This window comes from Spea bombifrons, chromosome 7 (assembly GCF_027358695.1).
Source record: "Spea bombifrons isolate aSpeBom1 chromosome 7, aSpeBom1.2.pri, whole genome shotgun sequence".
NCBI lineage: Eukaryota > Metazoa > Chordata > Amphibia > Anura > Pelobatidae > Spea > Spea bombifrons.
Window position 1 is genome coordinate 9,318,334 of NC_071093.1, and position 27,853 is coordinate 9,346,186.

The 27,853-nt window shown below is 37.6% G+C and overlaps 1 protein-coding gene across 1 annotated transcript in view; it reads right to left on the minus strand.

The window, feature by feature from the left end:
• KCNH7 (potassium voltage-gated channel subfamily H member 7) overlaps positions 1-25,564 on the minus strand; it is a 112,975-nt gene extending 87,411 nt beyond the window's left edge. Inside the window, exons 1-2 of the mRNA XM_053470469.1 lie at positions 25,299-25,564; positions 19,533-19,763 (exon numbers count right to left, since the gene is read on the minus strand). Of these exons, the coding sequence (XP_053326444.1) occupies positions 19,533-19,763; positions 25,299-25,374 (307 nt within the window). The 5' untranslated portion in view covers positions 25,375-25,564. The remainder of the gene's footprint in view (positions 1-19,532; positions 19,764-25,298) is intronic.
• Between the last annotated feature and the right edge of the window lie 2,289 nt (positions 25,565-27,853).

The following is a 27,853-nucleotide window of genomic DNA, read 5'->3' on the forward strand; positions in this document are numbered from 1 at the left end:
AGTAGGGGATTCCTATGCAAATATGAGACAATACTACACTATTGTAATGTGTTTGATTTAGCCCAAATAAAAATTGTGTACTTGTATATTGTTCTTATGTATTACATTAAATACTAGAATATTTTTTTTGTGGGTTTAGGTACATAAATCTTTCAATAGTTTTACGCCATGTGAATATTTTATACACTCAAAGTCTCATAATTGTTACTCTTTACTCATTAATATTCCATGGGCGAAAAAAGCGAAACTAAATGTATTCCTCATTTAGAGCATGTTTTGTGAACTTATAAACATTGCAGATTGAAAACAAGGTATTTAATGCAGCTAGGATAATTAGCATAAGTTAAATGGAAAGAGTAAAAAACAAAGCTCAAAACAGCAATGAAAACACAGTTTGTCACAGTAGGGATACTTTAACTACCCAAAAACAACATTTAAATTAGCATAATTCTTTTACAAGAAAATATGGTTCCACAGCTTTTCACAGAACTGATTAGAACCGAGCGTACCGGGAGCTGCTACAACCACAGAAACTTACACTATACGCTTTATTTATAAAAACTGGAACAAGTTGTTTGCAAAGTGCCAAATTTAGGGTATTCCACGGAAATAAATGGATCTGGAATCGTTGCATCTCAACTATTGCATTATTTAAATGAATAGGTTTCCCTTGGGTACTTGTCCCATGGGATTTAGTAAATGATACCAGGTCATTGTAGGAGGTCACTTTTCCAATACAGTACTGGGTCTGCTACCCAGTACTTTCCTATTTCTTTTTTTGTGGTGGACACAATTAGATTCAGTGGAACGTTGCACGCCTATGACTGATTAGGAGCCTGTAAATTGTAGGGGCCAACATAGAAAGGTATGTAGAATGTAATAAGCCTTGATGACCTCAGTGGACCAGATATAAAGAAGAGGTTTCTGAGGTTCCAAATACTTATGGAACACTAAATCTTTCTTCCTTTGTCAAATAAGATGTATCACCCTCTTGATTAAAAATGTCTTCTTCTCTTGAATCAACATGTTCCTCCTGAAAAATGCATGACACTAAAACAAGCATCTAATTAAGCTACCGTGAATGTCAAGATACAAAAAATCCATAATCTGAAGAGATACACATGGCTGGCTGAGCTCACCGGGACGGAGAGCAAACTAAACCACCTCTGGTCTTTAGGTCTTCATCATTGTTCTAGATGACTTGCGAGGATCATCATACCCAAAAGGCTAGTCCAGCTTGCTTCTTGGCCAGCCGTCTCTATGAGATACCTAGGTTTCGCAAGTGGTTAGGTAACCAAAATTACAACTTGCTGGTTGAATATGGATAAAGGTTACACAACTATAAACCAATCAATATAAATATATAACTCTAAAAAGAAGAACATTACCCTTTCCCTTCATTTATGAACCATAAGTTTAAAGTCTGCAGTCTAAACAGAAGTTTCCCCTTCAATTAAATTATAAAATTTGGAAGGTGCCTCGGGAAACAGCACATGAGCTTTAAATACCCTTTTGAGTATTCAAATTAGAATTAGCATGCTAAACTCCTTAAACAATAAAGAAGAGATTGTGTATACAAGAACAAACACATATTCTTACGGAATTTTACTTAGTGCCCAGCTTGGTTACTGTTGGTGCACAGGCATAAATCTCTGGCGAGGGTGGTCTATGCAAGCACACCAGTGCCCGCGGCATTTACTAACATTCCTGTCACACAATCCTGTCGGAAAGACAGCGGCATCCTTCAACTGCAACATTTGGCAGGTTATCTCTAAAAGGAACAAAGATGTCAATCCTTATCTGACCCCGCTGAAAATCGGCACTGTGGGGCACCGCGGGTGCTGTAAGGCGACAAAAGATAAAACCCGTGCTTTTATAGCAAGTATTATAAGACAGAAACAGACAATCATTCGGCGTTTTATGGGTTTATTTCTAATGTGGGCTTGAAACTCCAGTTATTCTTAACAGAACTTATCATTTCTTGCTGGGAGGCTGGTGGGGATATTAAAACCATTGCTAAAACCATTAAATAGTAACAAAAAGTAAACGCAATATGTACACACAGACGAAAAGGTATGATGGACAAATATTTAAAATGGGGTAAGACATTTATGGGAAAAGTTAATTTGAAAACATCTAAGAATCCCTTTTAGACTTAAATGATCAATTATTAATCCCATGATCAAAAATATGAGACACACTATATATATATATATATATATATATATATATATATATATATATATATATCAGCATAACGGACTACATTATTTATATAAAATATACATTGTGGATTTACAGGCATTTCTGCTCTGGAAATGAAATGAAACAGCAAAGTTATAATGAGATTCTCAATTCCTGTTGAATTCTGTTACCTTGTTTGAACCCCTACAAACGTTCTACACCTAATATTTTCTGCCTTTATATTGTATCACATTACAAAGCAAAATGATTTTCCTTTACATGAAATGATAGCTAATATAGCTATTTATTTTTTGTGTGGCCGCCATTGGATCCGCTTGGAGAGTTTCTGCAGAATCCATTTAGCCCTTTCCCTACACCCGGCTATTTACTGTCCAAACACAGCTTGTATCCTCACAATGTAATCACCACCAGTCAGCTCCAGTTTTGGCCCTGGAGGGTCTTATAAGACGAAGCACTACCACTTATTGGCTGCTTCAAGGAGCTCTTGATCTTGGTGACGCTGCATGGGACACCGGAGTATCCCTTTAATAGGCAGTAAAGAGGAGCTTATATGATGACGAGCCATGAAATGTTACATACCCATGTGCCGCATAACTTTTTTTGTATTTAATAACTACCCTCTTCAACCCTCCAGACATATATAGGGGGCTCTCAGACATTCATCCCTTAAAAAAATGTAAATAACTGTTATCTGTTATAGATGCACACACTCTATTATGACGGTTTCTAGACCATATAACATTGTTATCTTTATTAAATGCAATTAACCTTCATTAAAATGAAGAAAAAAATTGAATGTGTTTGCATTATGTATTATGGAGGGCTAACCTCAATGCTTTCTCCAGTAAAGAGAGGAGAAGCCAAATCAGTACATGGTTTAATTGATGGTTATTTAACCATGCATTGTGCTTTGGAAAGAGAACAGGGTTGGCCCTTCATGATGTACACTAAAGCCAACGCTCACCTTCCAACTCAAATCTTGGTTTGTTTCAGTAGACCACCAGAGCCTGTGGCTAAGACATCCATGCAAACATTTGGTTCTCTTACTGGTGCCATTTTTTTCTAGCACATTTAAATAATTGAACTAAACAAATGTGATGGCCAACAATTCCAACCATATATGACTAATCAACACGGTGCTTAAGACTGATCATTAAAAATGTACATGGCTTATGCAATTAATGTTAATAATTTACATGTTTTAATGCCTGTTGCTGTCATAAAATCCCACTTACACGTTAACGGTACTTTATCTCTCCACAATTAGATTTTATCCAACTTGGCAACTTCCAGTATAAGTAAAGCCACATTTCTTTCCAACCCGTGATGAGATATCTAAACAAAATGAAGTCTGCTTTCTGTCAATAGGTTCCTTCTTGGTGGAAACACTCAACCCTGGCAAGCTATTTGTCAAAATGATTACACTTCTTCTGAGGGTCACTCAACTTCTGTAGAACATCTAATAAAATTCAACAAGTTTACCGAAGTTATGTTTGTGATTTCAGTCTCAACTGAAATCATTTTCTTAATATATTTCCTAATCTCTCTGTTAATTTTAATGTAGAAACACCATAACTTACTATATATATATATATATGTCTCAGAATGAACATTTTTAGCCAACATGGAGTTTTCTCTGCTGGAGCCAAGCGCTCACTACAGAGCCTATCTGATTTTAATGAAGGGGGTTTTGACAGACAAACAACACACATACATGTGTTAGCAGACACGTCTACCAGCCTTCATTAATAAATAACTAGGAGATCTTTGCCAGGTTTTGTTTTTAACATAGTATCACATGCATAATTCCTGCGCTGTGTATAGCATTTCAGAAATGCATCATGTGCGACCGAGCCAACGTATGGCCTTTTCAAATGTCACGCGTATTTAGATTGGTCCTTAGAAGTCCTCCGAAAGGGGACACGAACGATTGTGGATCTAAAATAAACGGAATGTAACATACAGGTTATACCGAAATAACAGAGATAACCCCGGATGAAGTCACCCGCGTTCCTTCGGAGTGTTATAAAAGGTTCTGGGCCACACAAACGCTTCTGATTAAAGCCCCACGGATATGTTTTGATGTAATTGTGCCTTTTACATTTAGAAGAAGAGTTGAACTTGCTCTTTAATGAATGTTTAATGGTTTGTGGTATAATCCACAACTTCTTCGTCCTCGTTCCTGTAGCTTCCTGTTTCTGATAATCTTACATTCAGACATCGGAAGACAGATTTTAACTGGAATCTGGATTTTTTTAATAGGAAATCTATGTTTTTAAGTGAAACCATATCTTCCCACAAAAATGATCCTGAAAGGAGTCAAGATTATATATAACAAGTTATTTAGATGCAATCAAGGACCATTCCATTGGTTGCTATGGCAAAAAGACAAATTCTCAAATTTTGCACCAGAAATTCATTTTCTGCTTTAAATTTCAATATATATATATGCAAAGATATTCCTTTACCTTTTCACGTTCCTGATCGCTTCTGAAAAATGCATCTAACGCATCTCCCCATTACTTTTAGCAACATGATTCCACAATACCAAATAAATTATTAATTCAGGCGACCACACGTTGCATGACAGGCTCCTCGCTAAGTCTATCACAATAGTGTTTTCATTTAGAGCATGTATCATTCATCTAAAGGCACGCGTTGCAAGTCGTTAAACTGGAAACGGATTTATTTTTAATAAACGAGAAGCTTGACTTTTTAAAACAATGGGGAAAAGAACACTGCTACCTGCATACTGTATAATCGAATGTTGGCCCTGTATAATGCATAGTCAAACCAGTAAGATTTCTCCAGACCAATGGAACGATGTATCTGTCTGAAATGTAGTTGTTCCTAAGACATTAACCCCTTAATGACAAAGCATGTACATGTACGGGCTCAAAATGCATTGTTTTCAATGGGTTTTGGGACCGCCGATTGTCTTTAAGGGGTTAAGATATGCGTACGTTATTGTATTTTTTAGAATGGATAGATGACAATTTTTCAGAAGGGATCTACGTTACAAAAAGGACGCTATACAACGTAGAGCAGGACTGGCCAAAAAGCAACACTTTGTGTGACCATTGTGTGACTATTGTGTTCACACATGCGCAATGACTTATGTCTGGTGATGAGGTTGATCGAAGACACAACTAGCTGGTGCCAGGTCTGGATATAATGTAAGAATGTTATCCACTTGCTGACCTGAAATCTCTCCTATTTTCCTTGGGAAGTCCTAGAATCGGATAATGCAATTCTGTAGATTTATGAACGTGCATATCCCAATATATTTCCCAAGATATTAATAAACAAAAAAAAAATGTAATAAACTGTTTTTTATTATTCTCTGCTACACATATTCCTAATTCCATTTTCAATAATTTTCTTCTTGCACGATGTGCTGAGGAAGAAACAATAGCTTAGCTGCTGACAAACAGACAATAATAGCTCTAGCGTTCCCGGGAAGCATATTCGAGAACAGATGCCATTGAAGCAGAACAGGAAACTACGGGGATTTCTCTGAGGAATCATTTGGGCATCCCATGGCTCGATTCACTAGGGAGCACCACCTGAAATCCAGTGCAGCGCATGCACAGTGTCCAAAGAAAATCACACACACAAACATTTCGAAAACAGGATTAGTGCTTGACAGAGGCGACCGCGGTCTGCAGATTAATCTTATTGGCCCAGATTTTAGGCTGTCGAGAGACCACACATTTTCACTCTAACCACTCATCCGACACTAGTGGCAAATTAAGCCTGCAGCAAAATTAAACAAAGGAAGAAAATCAAGCCCTTGGGGAGCGTTGCTCTCTGTCCTACATTAAATTGTGCCCCATTCATAAAACAGGATGGTTAATTCATAACTACGATTCTCAGAAAGCCACAGGATAGTCTGAATTAGAACTGATGGTAGATACAGTCATTCGAGCGCAATGGGGGAAATGAATGGACTACAACATATTAGGGAAACCAGTTTGGAATTATGTTGTTCTTTGGTGGGTTCCTTGGTCTCCAGTCCTTCAACAAGGCTTTGGCTAATCCATTCTTCTTCCTGCCATTAAATCAACTGCACAGCCTCACCCCGAAAAGGGGGTCACCTTCAAACCTATGGTAACGCCAGTGGCAAGAAGTACCCTCCTTTGGCCAGCTGAGATATTTTAAGGTCTGCTTTAAAGAATTGGATTCACCCTTCACATTTTCTGCAGTGTTTTAAGAAGACTTAAAGAAATCGGAGTTATGTATAAAAATGTATGTATTATTTTGATGGAATCAAGGACCATTCCATTGGTTCCTAGGCAGAGAGACAATTGTTCAAATTGTGCGCCAGTAATGTATTTTCTTCATAGATGCAAAGATATTCCTTTACCTTTTCAATTTCCCGATCGTTCCTGGAAAACACATCTGCCCATTACTTTAAGTAACACGATTCCATATTACCAATTAAATTATTAATTTAGGCGACCACAACTTCTACTCCTATGCCCATGCATGTTCTTATACAGTTGCTAGCGCATGTGCAGAAGACCTAGCCATGTTGTTGCAGGAGGCTTTTTGTCCTTTAATGCCTGTTTATGAGCAAGTGAAACAAGAAATACCATTCAATCATGGCATAGTATTCTAGAACAGAACTGGTTATTGTGCTTCCCTTCTACTATTGCCAGTAGTAGTACTATTGCTATTGCTATTGCTATTTAAGTGAGCGTTCCTAGTAAGGAAGATTTCTGTAAATCCATTTTTATTAGCTCTATTAAAAAAAATTCAAATTGACTTACAATATATTGAATTTAATATTTATTTTAAATAAACAAATAGATTTATTGAGATTCTTGAACCGTGCAGATTCTAACTCTACTACTGCATTTCCAATGGCTTTTCAGCTCAGTGTTTCACCTCTAGAGAACTGTAAAAAGAAACTGCAATTTGTGGAAGCCATATGATATTTCAACAAAGTGCATGGTTTTTAATCTGGGTGATTGATACTATTTGGAACTAATTTGAAATTAAGTATCTGTTTCATCACAAGTGTCGCATTTTCAATTCAATACCATGTTACCGCGAATTCCCTTTTCAATAAAGGGTTTTATTTCCTACCCATGGGGTTCGCAGAGGGATGTGAAAGTTTGCCAATGGAACCATTGTTTTTTAAACAGTTAACCATTAAAAAGTGTTTAACGTTATGGCTGGATTGGGAATTTTATTAATGATCCTTCTTCAAATTCATAGTTTCTAGATCCGTCTGATAATAAGGGTACAGGTTTTTAAATTGCATATAATTTGAAAAAAAAAAATGTATAGTGAAAATTTGAATCAATATAGACATTATGTTAGCCTTAGAAATGACGGAGTGACAGGGTCTGTTTGATAAAAGCTGGAACCAAATACAGAAATAGGGGTCAGCCAAGGATAAGCTTAGAAGAAACATTTTTTAGCATAGTATCCCCTGTAACAGAAGGAATAACTAATGTGAAACTAGTCCATAACAGAATTTTTGTGCATCTACTCATCTCACCTTCCTAAAACAGCTACTGTCACATAGTCGGGACCCGTGGCCAGCAGACGTGGAGGTCCCAAGCGACATGTACTCACTCAGATCCGGCTGGCTGTACGTTCAAAGCTGTCGACACCGCCCCGCCAGCTGGAAATGCTGGCAGACGCACTGGTGATGCGCATCAGGAGGCTCCCCGGTGACGCGCGGCTGGAGGAAGGGCATGCTGGGTGTCGGATTTAATATACTGCTTAGCACAGGTACCCTGTTGTCCTGCTGTTCTGTGTTTGGAAATTGGAATTCAAGTTTGATGGTATTGGCCCTTGGTTTGCCTCACAACTTTTCTGCCTAGTGATTCTGTCCCTGTATTGCCCGACCTGTGTACTGTACCTGACTTGTATGACCTGTGTGTATGACTTCCTGGTGTGCCGGTTTAGTGTCATGGCGGCCATGTTGGAGCTGCACAGAGTTCAATCAACTTTACAGCTCTCTGGGCCAGTCTGGGGAGATAAGAAGATCTCCCTAATCTGACCTTGATCCCCAATGCCCACAAAAGCAGGATTGTAGTATAGACAGGACAGGGACATGTTCTCTAATTGCAAAAAGTTTAACGTTTCCAACATGGCCAGATTTACACTCATAAACAATTCCTAACGTACATAATACTCGACAACAGTTTGGAAGCCGAAGTTAGTTTCAGTACTTTACTAGACGCTAATTAACAATACAAAATGTGGGATTGTCATCCCCCAGAAACGGCTTATCTCTTCCAGTTATTGCGTGTCTCGGTGCTGACATGCTTTCTGTGGCAGGGAAAGTGCTGCTTGCTCTTCAGTTCAAGTGCCAGGATAATTTTGTGTCACTAAACTCACTAATTACAAGTTAGCATCTGGGTAATGTAAGTGGTGTTTCTTACAAAGCTCTGCAAGGTGATGATTAGATTAACTTACTATGGCACTACATTGGCACTGCTTTTGTTTATCAAGAAACAGGGATTACACGCTGATTCAGGGCCAGCAGTAAGCCATATGCAAAAGAAAAAATAATTTGTCTCCCAGTAGCTAATGAGAAATTTTAATAGATGGCTGCAGGGCCAGCTTTAGGTCTATGCGATCGCACAGGACACCACCAGGAGGATGCATTGCATCGTTCCTATGTCCAGTGCAGAGGGAGCCGAGCCATTGACTTCATTGCAGATCTTACTTCATTTACTCGATAAAACTAACTTCTATTCTACTTTACTACTTGTGCCAGTGGGATAACTCAGCTGGTTGAATGCCCCAAACAGTAGAGCTTAGAGGGTAGCAGGTTCAGATCTCAAAGGGGTTTCCGAAGGTTCCTCCTTCTGAGGTCTATAAATGAGTAGCACCCATTGGGTGATAATAACTACTTTTTTTCCTCCTTTTTGATAAGGGAATATTTTTATAAGCAAAGTTACCCCATTTCATTTTGAAGATGGACTGTGCTTCCTATTTGTGTCCTTTAAAACCTCGCACTACTTCCTTGACTAAATAGAGGTTATGCTCAAGTGGAGCATTTTGACTGATAGAGCATTATATTCTTTTTGAAAGTTATCCACTAAACAAACCATATTGCACCTCCTGCTCAGCAAAATGATTCTCTACTTCATCATCTGAAGAGATATTTGCATTATTTGATATGGCCAAATTGAGTGAAATCTCATATCTTCTGTGAGCTTCGGAGACTGGAGACAACAATAAAGTTCCCTTTAACAACGCACAGATGCCTGTTTCATTTCATAGTTCAATCCATCATGTCAGTTTCTACGATATTAAAATATTTTCACGGCAATCTGAAAAAAGGGTCTCCACGACCAAATGAACACAACTTGCAGTGATATGTGGCTCCAGCAAATTTATTTTAATGATATAAACAATTACTGGGTAAAGTTTCCAACCATTTAACTTCCTTTTCGACTCCACCAGTAAAATATCACTAATTGAAATTACACAAAGACTAAAAAAAACGCTGCTCTGCGGATACTGAAACACAACAGTCAAATATCTGATAAAGTCTTCTACTTTTTATTTTATGAATTTTTATCTATAATTTTCCAACATTTTAAATTTCGATCATTTTTTTTTCCCAACATTTTGAGCACCTAGTTCTTTATTTATTTCAAATATATGTAGGAGTGTGTGTGTTTTATGTAGAGCAGGTCATTTGTATCCTAGCATAGCAACTCCATTCAACTAACTACCTGCATTTCAATCCGAACACCTGCCATGTGCTCCAGGAAACCCATAACCTCCCCCCGTGCATCTGGGGAATATTATCCATGTAGCTTTCCCGTGCTATGACTATCTTGCTGTGTATTTCTAAATGGTTATTGTGTTACCACACAAATAGTTGTTTCTTGGAGACTTTTCAGATTTGTTGGCCCCCCCCAAATGCTTCAGATTATTCTAAAAAACAATACTTTTTTTTATCAACTACTTATTTTATAATTGAAGTCATTATTCCTGTTTTAGCAGGAAAGTCCATCCAGTTATCCTAGCAATAAGGCATCCCAAATGTCACTCATAATACACATGTTAAATGTGACTGCATATAAAAACTGTAAAATAAGGTAAGAAAGAAAGAAAGAAAGAAAGAAAGAAAGAAAGAAAGAAAGAAAGAAAGAAAGAAAAAAGCTTGTAAAATAAGCTTAGAAATATACATTTCCAAATTCATTTTTAAATCCTAGTTTAATGCTAAACCCTAGTGTCTGTGGAATTACAAGTACATATATATATATATATATATATATATATATATATATATATATATATATATACATACACATATATATATACATATATATATATATATATATATATATATATACAACCAAATATTTATTTATGTTAAGTATATATATATATTTATCTCACTACTATGAAGAAGGACACTGGTACATTGGATTTTCTATTAAAAAATGCATATGTTCACTGATATATCAAAGCAGTAGGGCTGCAAAGCCGCCATTCACCTTAAATAATAAAGAAGGCATTGAGTGATACGGTGTCGGAAACCTCATCAGTGATGCCACCTTTAAAGAAATCCATGCCTGACCCACAAAATCAATCATATCATATTTGGGGGTGTTTCAAGTAAACCAATTGGAAATTTATTTTTTTTGTATTCTTTACATCCGGATCATTGTTGAATATGTTAATCACACATTCATTGGTCAATGCAAAATGCAGATCTCTCATCTTAGGTAAAGTCTATGTATCTCTGTATCATGAAACAATATTTATAGGCAGATTTGCCATAAGGGACCACCTTAATGCTCTGTTTGTAAAAGGCTGTTGGGTTTATTATTATTATGTCCCTTTAAATCATTCACACTGAAACGCATACAGAAGGCTCACATGAATATAGAATATAGAGTAATCAAATTCTTTTACTGTTACATACAAGCACTTTGGCAAGTGTCCATTACCGTAGCTTCGAGTAGAATTTTCCATATATCATTTTCTAGGCATATACAGTTATTAGAGGGGCTTTATTTAAATTTTCATGAGCTTGCATGCTCCAGTTATTCTGCGAAGAGGTGAAAGTGTTTAGCAATGTCAATAATAAAAAAAACAGGTAGCGAATTTTCCTTCCGGCATTCAACCACATCTAGAAGAGAAGCAAATTGTGCAGTATGCCAGGGGTCATTGAGCTAAAATAGGGAAATTATTAGCAGTCTCGGCTTGTAGCATTAAAGACACTTACCTAGGTAATTCCAAATCATTACAATTCTATTCCATATGAATTCCAAATTTTGTGGGTGACTGGGCATTACTTTGTGATAAACCACAGTCTTACTGGAATGGGGTAATTTAATGGGATGTAAATATGGTGAAAAATATCAGAGGCTTATGTTTTCTGGAAAAAGTATATGAATGATACTAAATGAGAGAATTATAAAAAATACATATTAAAGTGGGTGGCTACTACAATTCATCTCTTTTTTTTTGATGTTGTGCATATTTGCAGGTTTGGACCTCTGGCCACGCAGGTGCCTCATTAACGGTGTCCAGAGAAGGCTTTTTGTCTTTTGGGTTAAAAAAGCAAAGCAGACCCATTGATTCAGCTCCTTGGTAAGTAATATAGCCATGAAAAAAAAAAGATAGGACACCCCAAACTTGGGGTACTTTGATGTATGGCAGGGTAAGCCATACAGTAAATGTCCATATAATGTGTTGGAATCCCCAATATGTGTGCCTTAATTAGGTGTTTTTTTGAATAGTATTTACTGGGTATGCACTGAATTATTGTTTTGTTTTACATATTAAAGTGGATTTTTGTTGTTAGTACAGTTAATCTGTACCTAATTACATGCAGTTCATAACCACATACAACAATCTATTTTATTAAAGCGACAGTCTATCAATAAAATAAATCAATAAATCAATAAAAAAAAAAAAACAAGACAACCACATGCACACACATACACACATTCACACCTACAGGCTCTCAGTAAAGTGCTCCCATTGAAATGACTACGAGTGCTAAACGTGCATCCCCACTGGGGATTTCATTAGACCCCCCCCTGGAAATCTTGAACAACAATATCTATATTAATATTATATCAATAGTAAAAATTAGGGCCGGATTGGCGATGGCGAATCAGCGCTGCCATTTTCCTGGTGTGCCAGGTGGCCAGTCTGGGCATGGTAGTACTGATGCAAACGGTATTGTTGTTTTTCCTTTGCATATTTGCAATAATGCATCAATATTTTACTTTATAGTTCAGTTGACTCATTTTGCACAAGTTACCTAGTTCTCCCTCCCAGTTTTGGTTATTTTTCTGTCCCTATGCCTTCCCTCACCCCTTTTACTTTCTCTGTCCTAACGTCTCTTTCACTTTCAGATTTATCCGCTCAATTCTATTTTTAGGTTGCGTAACAGTAAAGGGGGGGGTTGCTGGGATGGCAAAGCGGCCTGACTTGTGTTTTGTGACCCCGTCGTCACCTTTTCCAGAGTATGTTGGCCTGAGAAGTCTGCCTGTCTGGGACGCTTCATGTGAGTGCCTCTTGCCAGGACCACATATCTACAAATGGAGATAACGTTCCCCAAAATTGATTAAATCCCAATAGCTCATTAGCTGAGTAGGTTTTATTGTTTCTTTTATCTCTGCACCTTAGAGAAGGATAAACAGGGCATCGAGTACAGAGGAGCTTAGTGCAGTCGGGCAGCTTCTGGTTCGACCGCCGTTCACATCTTCATATTTTATAAATCAGGGCAAAGGCAGCTAGGGACATGAAAATGGGAATCACATCCACTTTTCAAACTCAGTAGCTGTCGGCCATATGAGTAATTGCCAGCCACCCGTACGTTCCCGTAGCACCAAACTGATGCATAGCCTTGGCAATGAAGCAAGGGCAGCAGATTTAAAACATGCACTTGACACACTATTACTCTGTATTAGCCATAGTCCACATGTAAATATTAGGGTTTTCAATTTTGAAATGCAATAAAATATTCGCTGCCAATCTGAAAATATTTAATTGGTAGAACAGAGATGCTGTGGCAGGCATCGCATTTGTCTACGCGAGTGCAACCCACATCATCGGCACGCAACATCCATGGGGGAACCTGATCACTCCTACCATGATCTTATGGCTCTTAATGGAAGAAAAATCTTCCTGCCATGGAAAAGTAAATTTAGAGAGTGTGGCTGCTTCCATTATGAAAGATATACAATATTCAATAAATGCCTATATATCATGTTTTGGTGCTCTTTAGATACGTGGCGCCTTATTAAACATTGTAACTGTATAATAGAAGAGAAACAATGTGAATTCCACTAACTTCTTGGCAAGACTCCTGGTTTTTACAGCTAAAATCAATAGAATCATCAAAACAGTCATTTGGTCATAGGGTTTTATTATTTTGTTTTGCGAGTGCTTGATAAGATGAAATAAGCTAAATTCACAAACATTTGTCCAGATTATGAAAGTGGGGGAAAAAAGGAATAGAAATGTATATTCTTTTGTAGAGTTTGAACAACAGGGAGAATGTAGAGAGTCATTGAATCAGTTTTGAATTTGGTGAATGGGCCCATCAGTCGGGAGATGTGCGTAGTGAAGTGTCAGGTGTGTCTGAGAAGAATGTTCTTTTTAGAAATGTGTCCACAAGGAATGTGTTTAAGAAATCTCCCAGTGAAAGACTGAATGAAACAGATGGTACTGTCAAAGATAACACTCAGGCAACGAGTCTCACGTGTTAACAAGAGTGTCATGCTATTGACAACAACGGAGGACTGGCCTACTTCAGCCCTGGGGAGAAGCCCAGCTAATTGGCCTAGTGATATATAATAGCCTGAAACACACTTGGAAGACAGTTCAACCCAAAAAGGGCTTTTTCACATGAATTTTATTTGACCATTTGTTTCGTCTTCCCCTAGGTAGGGGGCATCACATTTCCCATCTATTAAAAGAATAGTATTTAATTTGCAGCTATGACTTCACAAATTCCAAGATGGCTTTCCTCGGCGCATCCCATTAAGTCATCAAATGGTAACTAAAATAAAATAATAAATAAAACCCTTTAGATCATACTATTCCAATCACATTACTCATCCGGGCTTATTTTAATAGCACACCTCGTTCAACAAATATTCAGTAGCTCGAAAGAGCTAGGAAATTACTAAACAGTGTCATGGAGAAGGATCTACAAATGAAAGCAACTGATATAAAAGAAAATAAGAAGTACATATAATTTGCCACAGTAGAACTACATCCTGAATTAAGTTGTTATCAATACATGTGTCTGTGTAGTATACAGCTTCTCTTTAATTACATGACCACGAGAAGTTGCAAAGAGCAAGAATGAATGCAGTATATGCGCTGACCTGTTACTGACGTTGATTAATTACTCATTCTTTAATTCTACAAACAGTGGTGTTTGCCTCACTTGAAAATACTAGTAGTTTTACAGATCAGTGAAGAACATGATGTCGGACGTTGCATCTATCAGAGACGATCTCTGTGTTCTCGGCTCAGATGAAATTTAAAGAAAAATATTGGAAGAGATGTGCGGGTGTCTGAAAGCATGACTGCTGGCTCGCAATGTAAGTGGGTATAAATAAACTGCACATTCATGTAAATTAAATATGTTTGATAAATCATTTTAGATGAGAGAAAGAAATCGGCATACGACTCACTGATATGTTTTCTATGCCACATGTGATAACTTGGTAAATAATCATCCATCTGTTCTTAAACACTCACATATTGGATAGCGAAACATCATGAACACATTTTGTCGGCCACAGAGTATAAATGCAGGCAATATTTTTTTAAGGATCCTTATGCAAAAATAACTAAAAAGAAACCTCTCAGATACTGTAACCAGAGTTCCTCCACCTTCTTCTCCATATGGGTGAATAGATGGTTTGGAGCTAGGTCAAGCGTAGCCATGCAAGCTGGAAATCATCCATATGAAATGGATGGTGATTGGACAGAACTAGGTTGGTGGGCGGAGATAAATAAAACTTAATTTAAGTTTCCATTGTAACTCCAATGTTCTCAGTTCCAAGATAAAAAAAACGCATGAACAGAAGGAGGTATTCTTCAAAAATGAGAGATAAATCTGGATGCTTGGGTACAGCACACCTCCAAATATCTCAAATGGTCAAATGTTTGTTCTAGGTCTATGGGCCGCAGAAAAATAGTTGCCAAAAAGTCTTAAGATCTTTGAAAAGAGGGACATTGCAGGAACAAAAAGAAGAATAGTTTGGGGTTGTCTCTACTAAAGAGGAAGACTTGGGAGGTATAGTAAAAGAGCATAGTTGCTAGTGGTCTTGTGTGCCAAATCATCATGTGTCCTCCAGGCCACGGCAGAAACTTACACTGAAGGTTTCTCCAGCCGAGCAAAATATAACTACATTGTGACAAACAGAGAAAACGCCACAAAAAGAAGCAAGTTTAATAATACAACAGCACATACTGGTATAAGTAGTAACTTAACCCATTAACTGCTCTAGTACCATTAACTTAATCTAACAGATCTAAACCTCTACAACATAAAACAGAAAAAATGAAAATGCTATGTAACAAATTACCTTATTTATGCAAAACATTCATTCTAATAACCAAAATGAGTACCCATACTAAATGGGAATTAACGTAAGCATATACATAATTAGGTTTAATTGGGGAATTGTTTTCACCATTGTTACCCTATATTATTGAGGATCCATAATAATAATAATAAAAACTCATCAACATACAGTCATGTACTGATTGTTCAGTACAATGATGGTATAATATAGAGTAAACACAGGAAGACCTTGACGTAATTGGTTACCACACCTGGCCTGCGTGCAAATACCTGGGATCTAAACACTAAACTCCTCTCTTCACAAATCCTTCATTTTACAGTTCAAATAAACATGTGGTGCTTGGAGATGAAAATAATATTTACATATACAAAAAATGACATTTGACCCACCCTTGATACTAGTCGTGGCCCTACACAAAGCCACTCACCGAGAAGTGGGATAGCTCTGGGTAGCCTACTGTGAGGATTTGCCAGGTACGGCAATGGCATCCCTAAATAATGATAAACTGATAATACTACAGACTTCATTGAGTTCCTTAAATAAAATAAGTAACAAAACTGACACTGCTAGAGTTTTTATGAATTCATCCAGAGTAGCCTTCATAGCATCATCTGAGCTTTTGCAATATAATTCAACAGATTAAGCTTTATTATAAAATCCTGAAATACAATCTCGTCGATAATCTCTTGCCAAAAAACTCCTAATTAGATCTACTGCTTGTTGCTCAAACATCACACTTCTGAACAATTCTTCAATATTCTATAAAATTGGCTCAGTGGTACACATCGTATGGTGTGTCTGGGATGACAACTAGTGCATGCAACACAGTGTTCCTGGAAATTGGTTTACGGTATAATGAACTGGAAATCCAGGTGCTTTATTAAGTTCCAGAAATCTATCATGAGACTCAGCCGTGACTTTCATATTCAGATTACTAGTATTGATCAATCATTTCTAACAACCCGTCTGAACCACCGTCCAAAATCAAAGGTAGTTCATCAATATGACAACCATATCAAATAATGTGTTGATGAAGGGGGGTAAAAACCACGTCCCTCATTACAAGAGCACCGCACAACTGTCTGAGATCGGATCCCTGTGTACAAGCGAACAGTGGTGATCTCCCTGATGATGCAGCTTGCAATGTATAAAATATAAGCTGATTTCTAGTGTATTTTTGGCTCATATCACACAATAATAATTATTCTTAACTTATTCCACCCCTTTGCCGAGAGCTGATATATCAGTATAACCTCCCTTGAGAAGGAAGGTGACCTTAAGACACATGGGTTAATCATTCTACGCAGTTACCTCAGAAGGCACCAGGTACAAGGAGATTCACTCATAAATTAAAATAGGTGCCAAACAATAACATTCATATTTTAAACAATTGTTCAATGACAAACCACAGCTGATAACATATAACCATAACATCTCTATAATAAGATAGACTTGGGTAACTAAGTGAGTAATGCAGTATTCCACAAGGACAATTTCCAATACGTTTAAAGTTTTGCAGTGAGCAGAAGCAAAATTGAAGTAAATTTGTATGTCACTTTTTCTAGAGCTACAGTCAAGGTGAAAATTCTTCATACTCTCACTCAGGGTCGCTCGGTACCCTTAAGTAAAACAGTTTATACAAAGAGATTTTTGATACGTATGAATTATCATCCTGTCCATTGTGTCCGCGGTACCGCAGCCTTTATTACCTAGTTGAACATATGACAGGCCAAATTTGAACATTTTTTGTCATTTGTCCATGCTCCGTGTTATTTTTTATATATTAAAACTTGATTTGTTTGTGTGAATAAGTGTTTTACATAACTTTAGTATCCATTTAATGAGTTGTCCTTTCCAATATATAAATGAAATAAGTGGAACAGCCTTCCAGCATAAGCAGTAGAGGCTATTACGGTGAGGGAATGTAAACATGCATTGGATATGAATATGGATGTCCTCAATCCAAGATGAGACCAAGGACTGATTGAGGCTTGTGTCTTTACTTTAGGAACATAGACAAACTAGATGGGCCTAATGGTTCAAACTGTCAGATTCTATGTTCTATGTTTGTATTCACCAATCAGCTTGCTTGTATATAAGTATTCTTTCAGTTGGAAAAAAATAAACGTGACACCTAAAATTAGTATTCACGTTATAATTTACTAGTAATGTAGCTAATATACTGTAGTATCCAAATATACATTTTTTAGAGTATGACTATCATTATCCCTGGCAGGTCAGCTTTAAGGATGCATGGTACATGGGTATTAGACCCCCGTCTGCGTTCTGTACTGTTAGACATGCCTCAAATGTTTAAAAGCCATTAAATATAAAACCATCATCAAATTGTTAAAAAAAAAATGGGAAATATTTCATGCATTTATTTTGACAACAAAATTTACACTGTAGAAAAATCAGTGTATTTTTGAGTTTAAAAATGAGAAAACTGGAATACTTTATGTAGACACAGCATTATGAAAAGGGGGAAAACATAGTCCATTGTGTCAAATGCTGTTAAGTGATTAGTCAGCAAAGTTAGAATACCAGTGAGAACTCTTGCAGAAAGATTGCTCGAGGCTACCAGTTCAGCTTAAGACATGCACATTAAGAGCGCATTGTTAAAAACAGCCATCTTGTACGTACACAAACCAGAGGTGATTATTTTCAATAATTTGATACCAAAATAATAAAATAAAATGTCTACAGCTTGTGAAACGTTACACATACTGGAATAATCTTATTTTAATATAATTTGATTTATCATTCTGAAATAAGTGTGAATTTATATAAATAACCAGCGTATTTCAGAATTATGATTTTTTTTTTAAGAATTTTCTTTGAATCGATTGACGCTAAGTGCAAATTGAAGTTATGCGTGGCAGTAATAAAAAGAGGACATGTCTATGTCACATTTGGCTGGTTTCCCCACAACACGCAACATTCAATCTATATCAGCCAAGTGTCATCCTCTTTGTCACTGATAATGACAATATTCAGCAAATAACCATGGGAAGGGTAAATATTTTTGGCACCTCACACTCAGTCATCACCTTGCCTTAGATAAGAATTTAAGATAATACATGAGACAATAACACGCAATTCAACAAGTTCTGTTGGTGGAGATCCTTTCGCAAATCCCATAGAATAATACAACTTGCCAAGTGTGCATTATATACCAGCAGAATACAACGTTTATAAGAATTTCAGCAGGGCTGTCCAGTTGTGGTTTTAAGTTCCTAACCTATCATAAGTAAGTGGCACTGGCACTTTAAGACCAGCAGCCGGCCTATGCTGTATGTGTGGCCACTGGTTAGATATGACTGGATGCACATTGCATTATTATTCTCTTGCAGTCACTGGAATGGCAGTATAGGTAAGAATGTGGCCCTATCAGCCACTGGCCCATAGGGCATTTACCTGATGTTCCAGATGGCCATTCCAGACCTGCTGCGGCTGCCGCAGGCAACAACTGAATAATGTAAAGAAAACCCTTGGAATGTGTGTAAATGTAATAGAAAGCACATAGACCGCCTGTTCAATACACAAGCATAACTATAACATATCTGACAAACAGTACAACCAAAGTAAGCAGCATCCTAAATCCATTAGATATTTTTCATTTGTGATATGCAAATAAACCTGTATTAAAATCACTAATTGTTTGCCTACGTCTCATACAACACACAAACCATAATAGACGAAAAATAGATTATGGTTCCTGATATACCATACATAGTCGTCATTGATTTACGCAAATTAAAACTGGTAACTTGGCCTTACCGTCTTTATGATAATAAGTGAGCTCAACTTTTCTTTCCTCCGAGCCCAGAAGCGCTTGCGCGATCTGAGCAATGTCATGTCTCTTTGTTTCCGGACCATGTAGGAAGTCGCACGTGCATGGCTTCTGCATGACATCCGGCCTTGAAAATCCCGTCATTTCACAGAAGCCATCATTGCAGTAAATAATAGCGCAATTCTGAACTCTGGCATTGGCAATGATGAATTTCTTGTCTGAAAGAGGAAAGAAGATGGAATTTTAGAACCTAAACCACCCTTGGCAAGCACTAAATGCAGTCTATTATTTTTCTCTTTTATATATATATATATATATACATTCTGTAGGGTGACTCCCGAATTCTAGGGTACATTATTAAATATACCTTTGCAAATAACTTCTCAGACTAATTAGGTTTTCTGCATTCATTTTGCATTGTCTATTACTTCCTTGACATAAACCCTGCTGTTGTTAAATTGTTATAGCTTTCCCACCGGTAAACAATTTCACAAAACAAAGATAAATCCAGAAGAAAATCCGTGCTAAACAATTGACACGTGAGCAACCAAAACTACCCCATCTAAGGTAGGTTTTCAGCATCCTTCTGCAGGATATCCAATCAACATCTAGATATAAATGGCATGAAAATACATTTTTAAATGAAGGGGTAATTTCCAATTTGAAGACACATTACATGATGGGCCTTCATCAACGCAAAAAGGAGTAAGCCTGTCCGGGCCAGATTCCCAAACAACTAGAAACATAATTGTTTAGCAAATTAATATTTTTTTTTTTAATAAATTTAAAATCTCATTGGATAGGAGCATTTTTACCATTAATATCATGTTTTATATCCTCAGTTACAAAATTATTGTTTAATCCATATTGTGTCAACATTTATTGATGCATGTGGATAGTTTGGATACTACTGTTACACGCGTAAGTTAATACTATGCTAATGCTATGTCCCGTATCCAGGGGAGGGCTGGCAGCCTAAGGCCTGGGGGGCAAGTCAAGTGAAGTGGCTCCGCCCCCTCGCACTCACCTTTCACCCCTCACGCTGCTCCCATCACTATGCGGCCATCAGACTGCTGGAAAACTGATCTAACCGGCCGCTGGGTGCTGATGCCACCGGCCGGAGCTACTTTAATCCTTTTTTTATTTATTTAATACGCCGGATCAGCTTGCCATATTAAAAATTAATAAATAAAGTATTAAAGTAGCGCCGGCCGGCAGCATCTGCACCCAGCGGCCGTTTAGATTCGATGTCCAACAATCTGATGGCTGCATAGTGATGGGAGCAGCGTGAGGGGTGAAAGGTGAGGGGGCGGAGCTTTCACCCCTCACGCTGCTCCCATCACTTGGCGGCCATCAGACTGCTGGAAAACTGATCTAAACGGCCGCTGGGTGCTGATGCCACCGGCCGGAGCTACTTTAATCCTTTTTTTTTTCATTTAATAGCCGATCCGGCTTGCCATATTAAATTTAAAAAAATGTATTAAAGTAGAGCCGGCCGGCGGCATCAGCACCCAGCGGCCGGTTAGATTAGATTTCAGGTATCAAAGGCTTCTTAGGTTACTAATATCACCATTTAGCCTTTTTAAAAACCAGTTGGGTCACCAATGCTCATTTCTCTTGATGAACATGTAAATATCTGTCTCAAATATTCACATAGAGTTTAAAAACCCAGGAGAGCTTCATTTGAGAAAACGCATATTGAGTATGGGGGAGCGGAGTATTCTTCAGCATAAATAATGATATTGGTGATATCATTTGGGGTGCTCTAGCTTTTTAATTATTTAAAATTAAATAATTATTCTTGGGTAGTAAATCAAGATTATTTTAGAATTTTTAGAGAATTTAAAAACCCCCCACAAAGCATAGTTATTTTGATATCCAAGGATGTCCCACCGCCAGAATCTGGCCTGGTGGTCCTGTTTCGGGATGCAGTCATCCTTCTACTACTATGAAAGTTCGTAAATGCAGTTTCTTCAAAGGAAATCTACTATTTATATATATTTTTTTTAAAGCTTAGTTATCCCTTTAAGCCATATTTTCTATTGATATAAGATCGGGATTTTTAAGTTAAAATTCTATTATAGAATTATTCCTGTCCAAAAAGTATATATTTTAGTAAAACTCACAAATGTTCATATTTTTATTATAAAGCACTTAGCTCTTACAGTGCGTGAGTTATTAGAAAGCCTTTTTTTTTTGGAGAAGTGTTTCCATGTGTGATTGTACACGCTGTACTTTAATACATTGGTATAATGATATCACTTTAACCCCTTAAGGACAATGGGCGCTCCCTAAACCCATTGAAAACAATGCATTTTGAGCCTGTACATGTACGGGCTTTGTCACTAAGGGGTTAAAATGCTTTTTTTTTTCTTCTTCCAAAAAAGAAATAATATCATTTTAATTGCTTAATAATAGATCTTGATTCAAGTTTCCTTAGGGACCATTATGACTTAAAAAATAGTTGCATTGCAGTGATGGCCATCTAAGTGCGGACGCGGTAATAAAATCTCTGTATTCTTTCAGCTGAGGAGTCATGACTAAGTGTTTCCCTCACACTCTTATCATGTGTCACCAGAACAGCTTTATCTTAGTTGATTTTACATGTGAATACTTATCTTGTATCCATGGTTCGTTTCCCCTTAACAAGTCTATCAGAAATGTTAAATTTATGACAAAATGATTTGAAACCTTGGCTGAATAGATATTCTTCGTGATGTTCAGTAATAAAAGCTAATTGTGCCGCTCGGTTTATGTAGCTGGTCGCAAAAGTTATGTTATTTTTTTTAAGATTGTAAGCTCCTTTGAGCAGTGCTAGATCGTTACGTGACGGAGTTTACCTGTACAGCACTGCGGCGTATAATGGTGCTATATACATCAATAAGTAACCGCCACTGATCTAGAACCCCAATTGCTACCAATGTAGACAGCAGCAACAAGCACACGTACAATGTAGAACACCGTTACAATGAAATTGACATCAAGTAATAAACATAACAGGGTTAAGGTTTCACCTATTGGACGATTGCACTTGCCCAATTATAACGAATGTTTGGACCAGGATGTACCCTGTCTGCCAGATGTGTGGCAACTTCATTTGTGGTTAAGGGACAACAACACATACAGGTGTTGTGTATATCTGATCGGTCCTCTCTAAGTAGAACTTAAATGACCTTTATGAGCTTAATAACTAATGGTGCTCCCTCCCTTAGCATAAACAGTCTTTACTCTAAAGACAGCCTTCCCAGCTCCACCATCCATTGGGAAATTTAGCGGATTGTTTCCTTCCACACCTGTGCTCCTGTAGCAAACTCTCAAAGGTAATGTGGCTTTACTCACAATTTCCGAGCAGAAGACAGTCCAAGAAACAATAAATCCCAAGGTATAGATATTCCTATGGTAGCACTGTATAGCCAGTCGATAAAGGGCCACATAACATATCATCTTTCCTTCCAGCTTTATTTCTTTATAGCGTTGCACTTAGAAGGGGTACAACACTGTGCCCCATTTGACTCATGTCTGTACCGTCCACTTGCCCAGCTATAAAGCCTCTGGGCATAAATCCAGAATCTTCTAAGGCTTAATAGGTTGTATTGAAGAACATTTTCTCAAACTGAAAGATGGTCATCCCGGTGCCAGGTGAGGTTAAGTCACTAACCCACGAGTCTACAGGTAGATTAAACATTTCAAATCACCAGCTTCACTATGAATTACAAAGAGCTACCACCTTTTGAGTTTCTCCTGGACCAAGAGCTGCTCTGGCCCCTGTATAATAAATAGCTGGTAATGGCAGATTTCTTGAGTTTAATTATTTTACACGGCCGGCTAAGACCTTCATGATGGTGAAGCTCACTGGGTAAAGTCCATAATACATAGTGATGACAGTGAAGTGAAATATTCGAATCAGCCGCAGACTCCCTTTTAGTGAATACATTCCTCAGTATATTTCTTTTAGCTTATATGGTACCGTCACCGTACTGATTTTGTAAACCGCACAACGTTGCCATAAATCATAAAAATAGTTCTTAAATGGACTTATCACAACTTAATTAAATTAAAATGTATATAGGCAGCGCAGTATCAACAAGATGGTTAACAATTCGAAAGCCCAGCCATATCCGTCACATGCGGAGCTCCCAGTTCATCTCTAAAGCAGGTAAGACTGAATATAAAAATGTATTGAGTATCTCACAGTTAGCAATCAGCTAAAGCAATAAAATATTCAAATAAATGCAGAAAAACTTAATCTTGTTTTTTTTTTTCTTTTCTTCAAATAATGACAATTATGATCAGGAAATATTCTTACTAATTTGCTGAATCAGCTAAAAATTGTACCGTATACAAGATCATGTCATGTTACTCAGCCCTTCTATGACTACTCTTTCCAACAATTGTGTCTTTACTTTATATCTCATTATACTATAGCTTAGCTTCAGCTTTTGCCATGAATTGCACACTACAGCCGTACGTCCACCTGTGCATGATATATATATATATATATATATATATATATATATATATATATATATATACATTGGGTTAGTTTAAATGTTTCAGTATTAATAAAGAATATTGAAGTTTCATAACACTAGAACTAGTTGTTAAGGACTTTCTAATTAGCTGCTGCTTCTATGCACTTGGCGTGTTTGGCAATAGGCACCATCGCTTATCTTGCATATTCCATTTGCATAAACAGCATAAAAAAGATGGAAATATTTGCTGTTTGCTGTCTGGATCACCTGCAGATTGCAATGCAAAACCGTTCATATTCCAGCAATGACAGGGAATATCAACACATCACACACACAGTTCATTATATCAACAAAGGCTTCTCACTTATTCTCTATGTATTTAATATCATCAAAGCATTCAATAGTCATCACACGGCGACTGATAATTTGTTATACGATTATACTTATTACCAGCAATAATATGATCAGATGGCTTTGTGTTAAAAGTAGAATCACAAAAGCTTGATTAGTAATAGAGATAAGAGCGGAAAAAAAAAGGAATGACACCTATATTTTTAGACTCTGTCTGTCCAAGGCTGTAGCTTTCGGTCTTACTAATGCACTATTACATAACCCATCTTCAAAACGCAGAACAGGATTTAAAACATGGTGCTTAGAAGCACACCTTGCCTCTATCAAAAAATCAAGATCTCTTATATCTGTATAAAAAGCCAAATTGTATTCCTTCTTCGAAATACCTGGTGCCAACTCATCAGCACAGAGCAGGCAATCCTACTTGTTTCTCCTCTACAAAAGTATTAGGATAAAGCAGGTACCTAGAATGCCACCTGCAGAACAGTAGCTGGAAGTCTGCTATGGGGTCTACATACAAACACACAAACACACACACACACACACACACACATATATATATATATGAATGGCTTAAAAAGAAACTAAAAATAGATTTTCAGTACTGCATTTAGAATAAGCAATCATATGCACAAATATTTTAAGAGGGTGGCAAAAGAGGACAATAAAAAATTCCAAAATATAGGAAAAGAATGTTTTCTTTCGCAATAATGAAAATGTAAACATGTTAACATAAACAAGCTGCCCATGTACAGTGTGTGTGCAGATAGAACTAAAACAGAAATGTCCTCAGAGGTTATAAGATGCCCATAAACAGAGGAGTAAGGATACATTGTATCTATTTGTGTGATGTATCTCAATGGATTCAAACAATGCATGACCTGCCCTGGAGCCCATAGAACGCACAGTGCTGTATTGTTACATACTTACTTTGCCCTTCGAATTTCCTGATGATGGTTCCAAGAAATGTATTCTGTGGTGCCACATGACCTCTTCTCACAGGCATGTTGGAACTGAGTGTCTTCACACAATGCTTTCTCCAGGATCCTGTGCTGAGACAGTCACAGAGGGAAGGGCTGCTGATCACAGATCATCCTCCTCTGAACAATGGAGCCCAGACATACAGGGGCTGTGGGTTCTGCAGCACCCCTAAATCATGCAGGTGCTGCCGAGCACTGTAGGGGTTTGGTGTCCTCCTCACCTCCGGAGCCTCAGGCACAGCTTGTGATGTTATGAGGAGGAGGAGGAGGGGTGGCAGGCGAAGGGAGGCACTTACAGCACAACCTCTATAGGAGGCTCCATGGCAGTGGGAAGAACATGTCTCCATTGATGCTTTAAATACTCTTAAAGAGGCAGGATCTTGTGCTCTGTGTCAGGAGATCCACTCCCCAGATCTCAGGGTGGTCAGCTGGCAGACACCATTATTAACAGAGATTGCTGTCAGCAGTTGGAGAAATAGTATGCAGACTTCTGTACACACACTTTGGGGCCAGCAGCTGCAATGACCAGAGTTCATTCTTCATTTAGTTGTGACTACTACATAAACAGATTAGGGGGACTATTAATAAACTGCCCCCCCCCTTAGTGAGGACAGGGGGGGGCTTTCATCATTTTAGCAATAAAATATGTATTGCGCTCCTCTAATCATACATATCACATAGATGGAGTATTTCAATCTAATATATATATATATATATTGATGTAGCTAGATAGCTTGGGACCCCTAAAGCTCCTGAAACTATATAGAGGGGAGACACTGAAAGAGAATGGGGGTCCTGCCACTTTACAGATGCTGGTCACACCTTAGAGCTGGAGTTTTGTGTACAGACCTGGAGACCCCAATCTCCAGAAGGATAATGATATATTGGAAAGAGTACACAAGAGCTCTAAAAAATGGTTTGATGGAAGTCAAATATCAGGAAAAGAATGGAGGAAAGAAGAGAAATTAGTGAATAGAAGAATAGAAGAGATGTGATAAAAACATTTAAATATGTAAAGGATTGAACAAAATACAGGAGGGAAGTGTATTTAAAAGGAGGATAAGTGTCACAACAAGAGGTCATAATCTAAAACTGGAAGGTCGGAGGTTTAGCTGTAATGTAAAGAAGTTTACCAACAGGGTAGTAGATAAATAGAAAAGCCTCCCATCAGAAGTGGTAGAGGCTCATAAATACCTCCCAACTTGTACCCCTGGCGAATCGCTTTCATTATGCACATTAAGTTAAACATTCATAAATTCTATGTAAAATAAATAATACGAGGCAACCCTGTTTTGTATGTAGGTCAGCCTGCGTTGGCTAATGTTCCACACGTGCTCGCTGATGCCCCATATGCACTAAAGCATCACGTGCAAAGCGCTAACTGATTTAAAGGGTAAACAGTCGTACGATACACTTGCAAATGTAGGCAGAATAAAGGAAGATGATGTCGGCTTGATTAGACCCTGCCGGAAATCACCAAAGCTGTAGGCATTAACCTATATTTGATTAACCACTTTCATATTTTTAACAATCGGCTTCCCAACAAGTTCTGACATCATATAACTAACACATTTTGGTGACACACTCATTTAAGGACCATGTTTATTAAATGGTAGCTTTTTTTGGCAATCGGTAGAAATCCACAATTCATTTCCATGGCTATTGTTTAGGCCTGGACTGGCCATCTGGCAAACAGGGCAAACGCAACACACTCACCCGATCTTCCGCTTTTCCTTGAATTCTCTTGTTAACTTATTTAGTCTTCCATTTGCCAATCCATATACAATATTTGTGTGCCCCCTTTTAGTTACTACTAATACTCCCTTCAACAAAAAACTATACTGGACAGAATGTCTCATGTAGGACAAGAGCCGTCTTTTCTGAAGCATATCTGATTTTGGAACTGAAGCAGATCAACGTCTCTTTGTAATGGACAATCTGTCTAGATAAGAGTATGTTAACGTTGAAATTATATCCTTATCCCGAGTTATGCAAATGAATGTAGCTTGCTAAGAAACTCATGGTGACATGTTCCTGATAAGCAAGTGATGGCTACACTTAAGATCGTGGTCAAGACATCACTACTTAAGCAAAATGTATTATGTTTTTAATAATGGATGGGGATGAAATACTGTGTTCTTCATCTAATGGAGAAACTTAAAAACCACAATGTAAAGTTTGTTCAATTGTTATGATCCCGATAAGAGTTTATCACTATCAGTACTCTGGTTGGTTTTCTGTTTCTCTCCAAATGAAACAGTTCTTTAATCATTACATGTCTGATACAGATTCTGATTTATCTGCCTGTACTCATCTGAGGTGGCCCTCAAAATAAGCCCCATTGGTGGTAGCCGACGGCCAGCAAAGGGAAACATTAATTGAACTCTGTAGGATGCTGAGCAAAAAAAAATTAATTGATCTATTATTTTATTCTTTCCTCTGGAGGTTTAATCACTGAAAAGAATAACTTTTAAGAAGCATTTTGAGTTTATATGGCAACAGCCT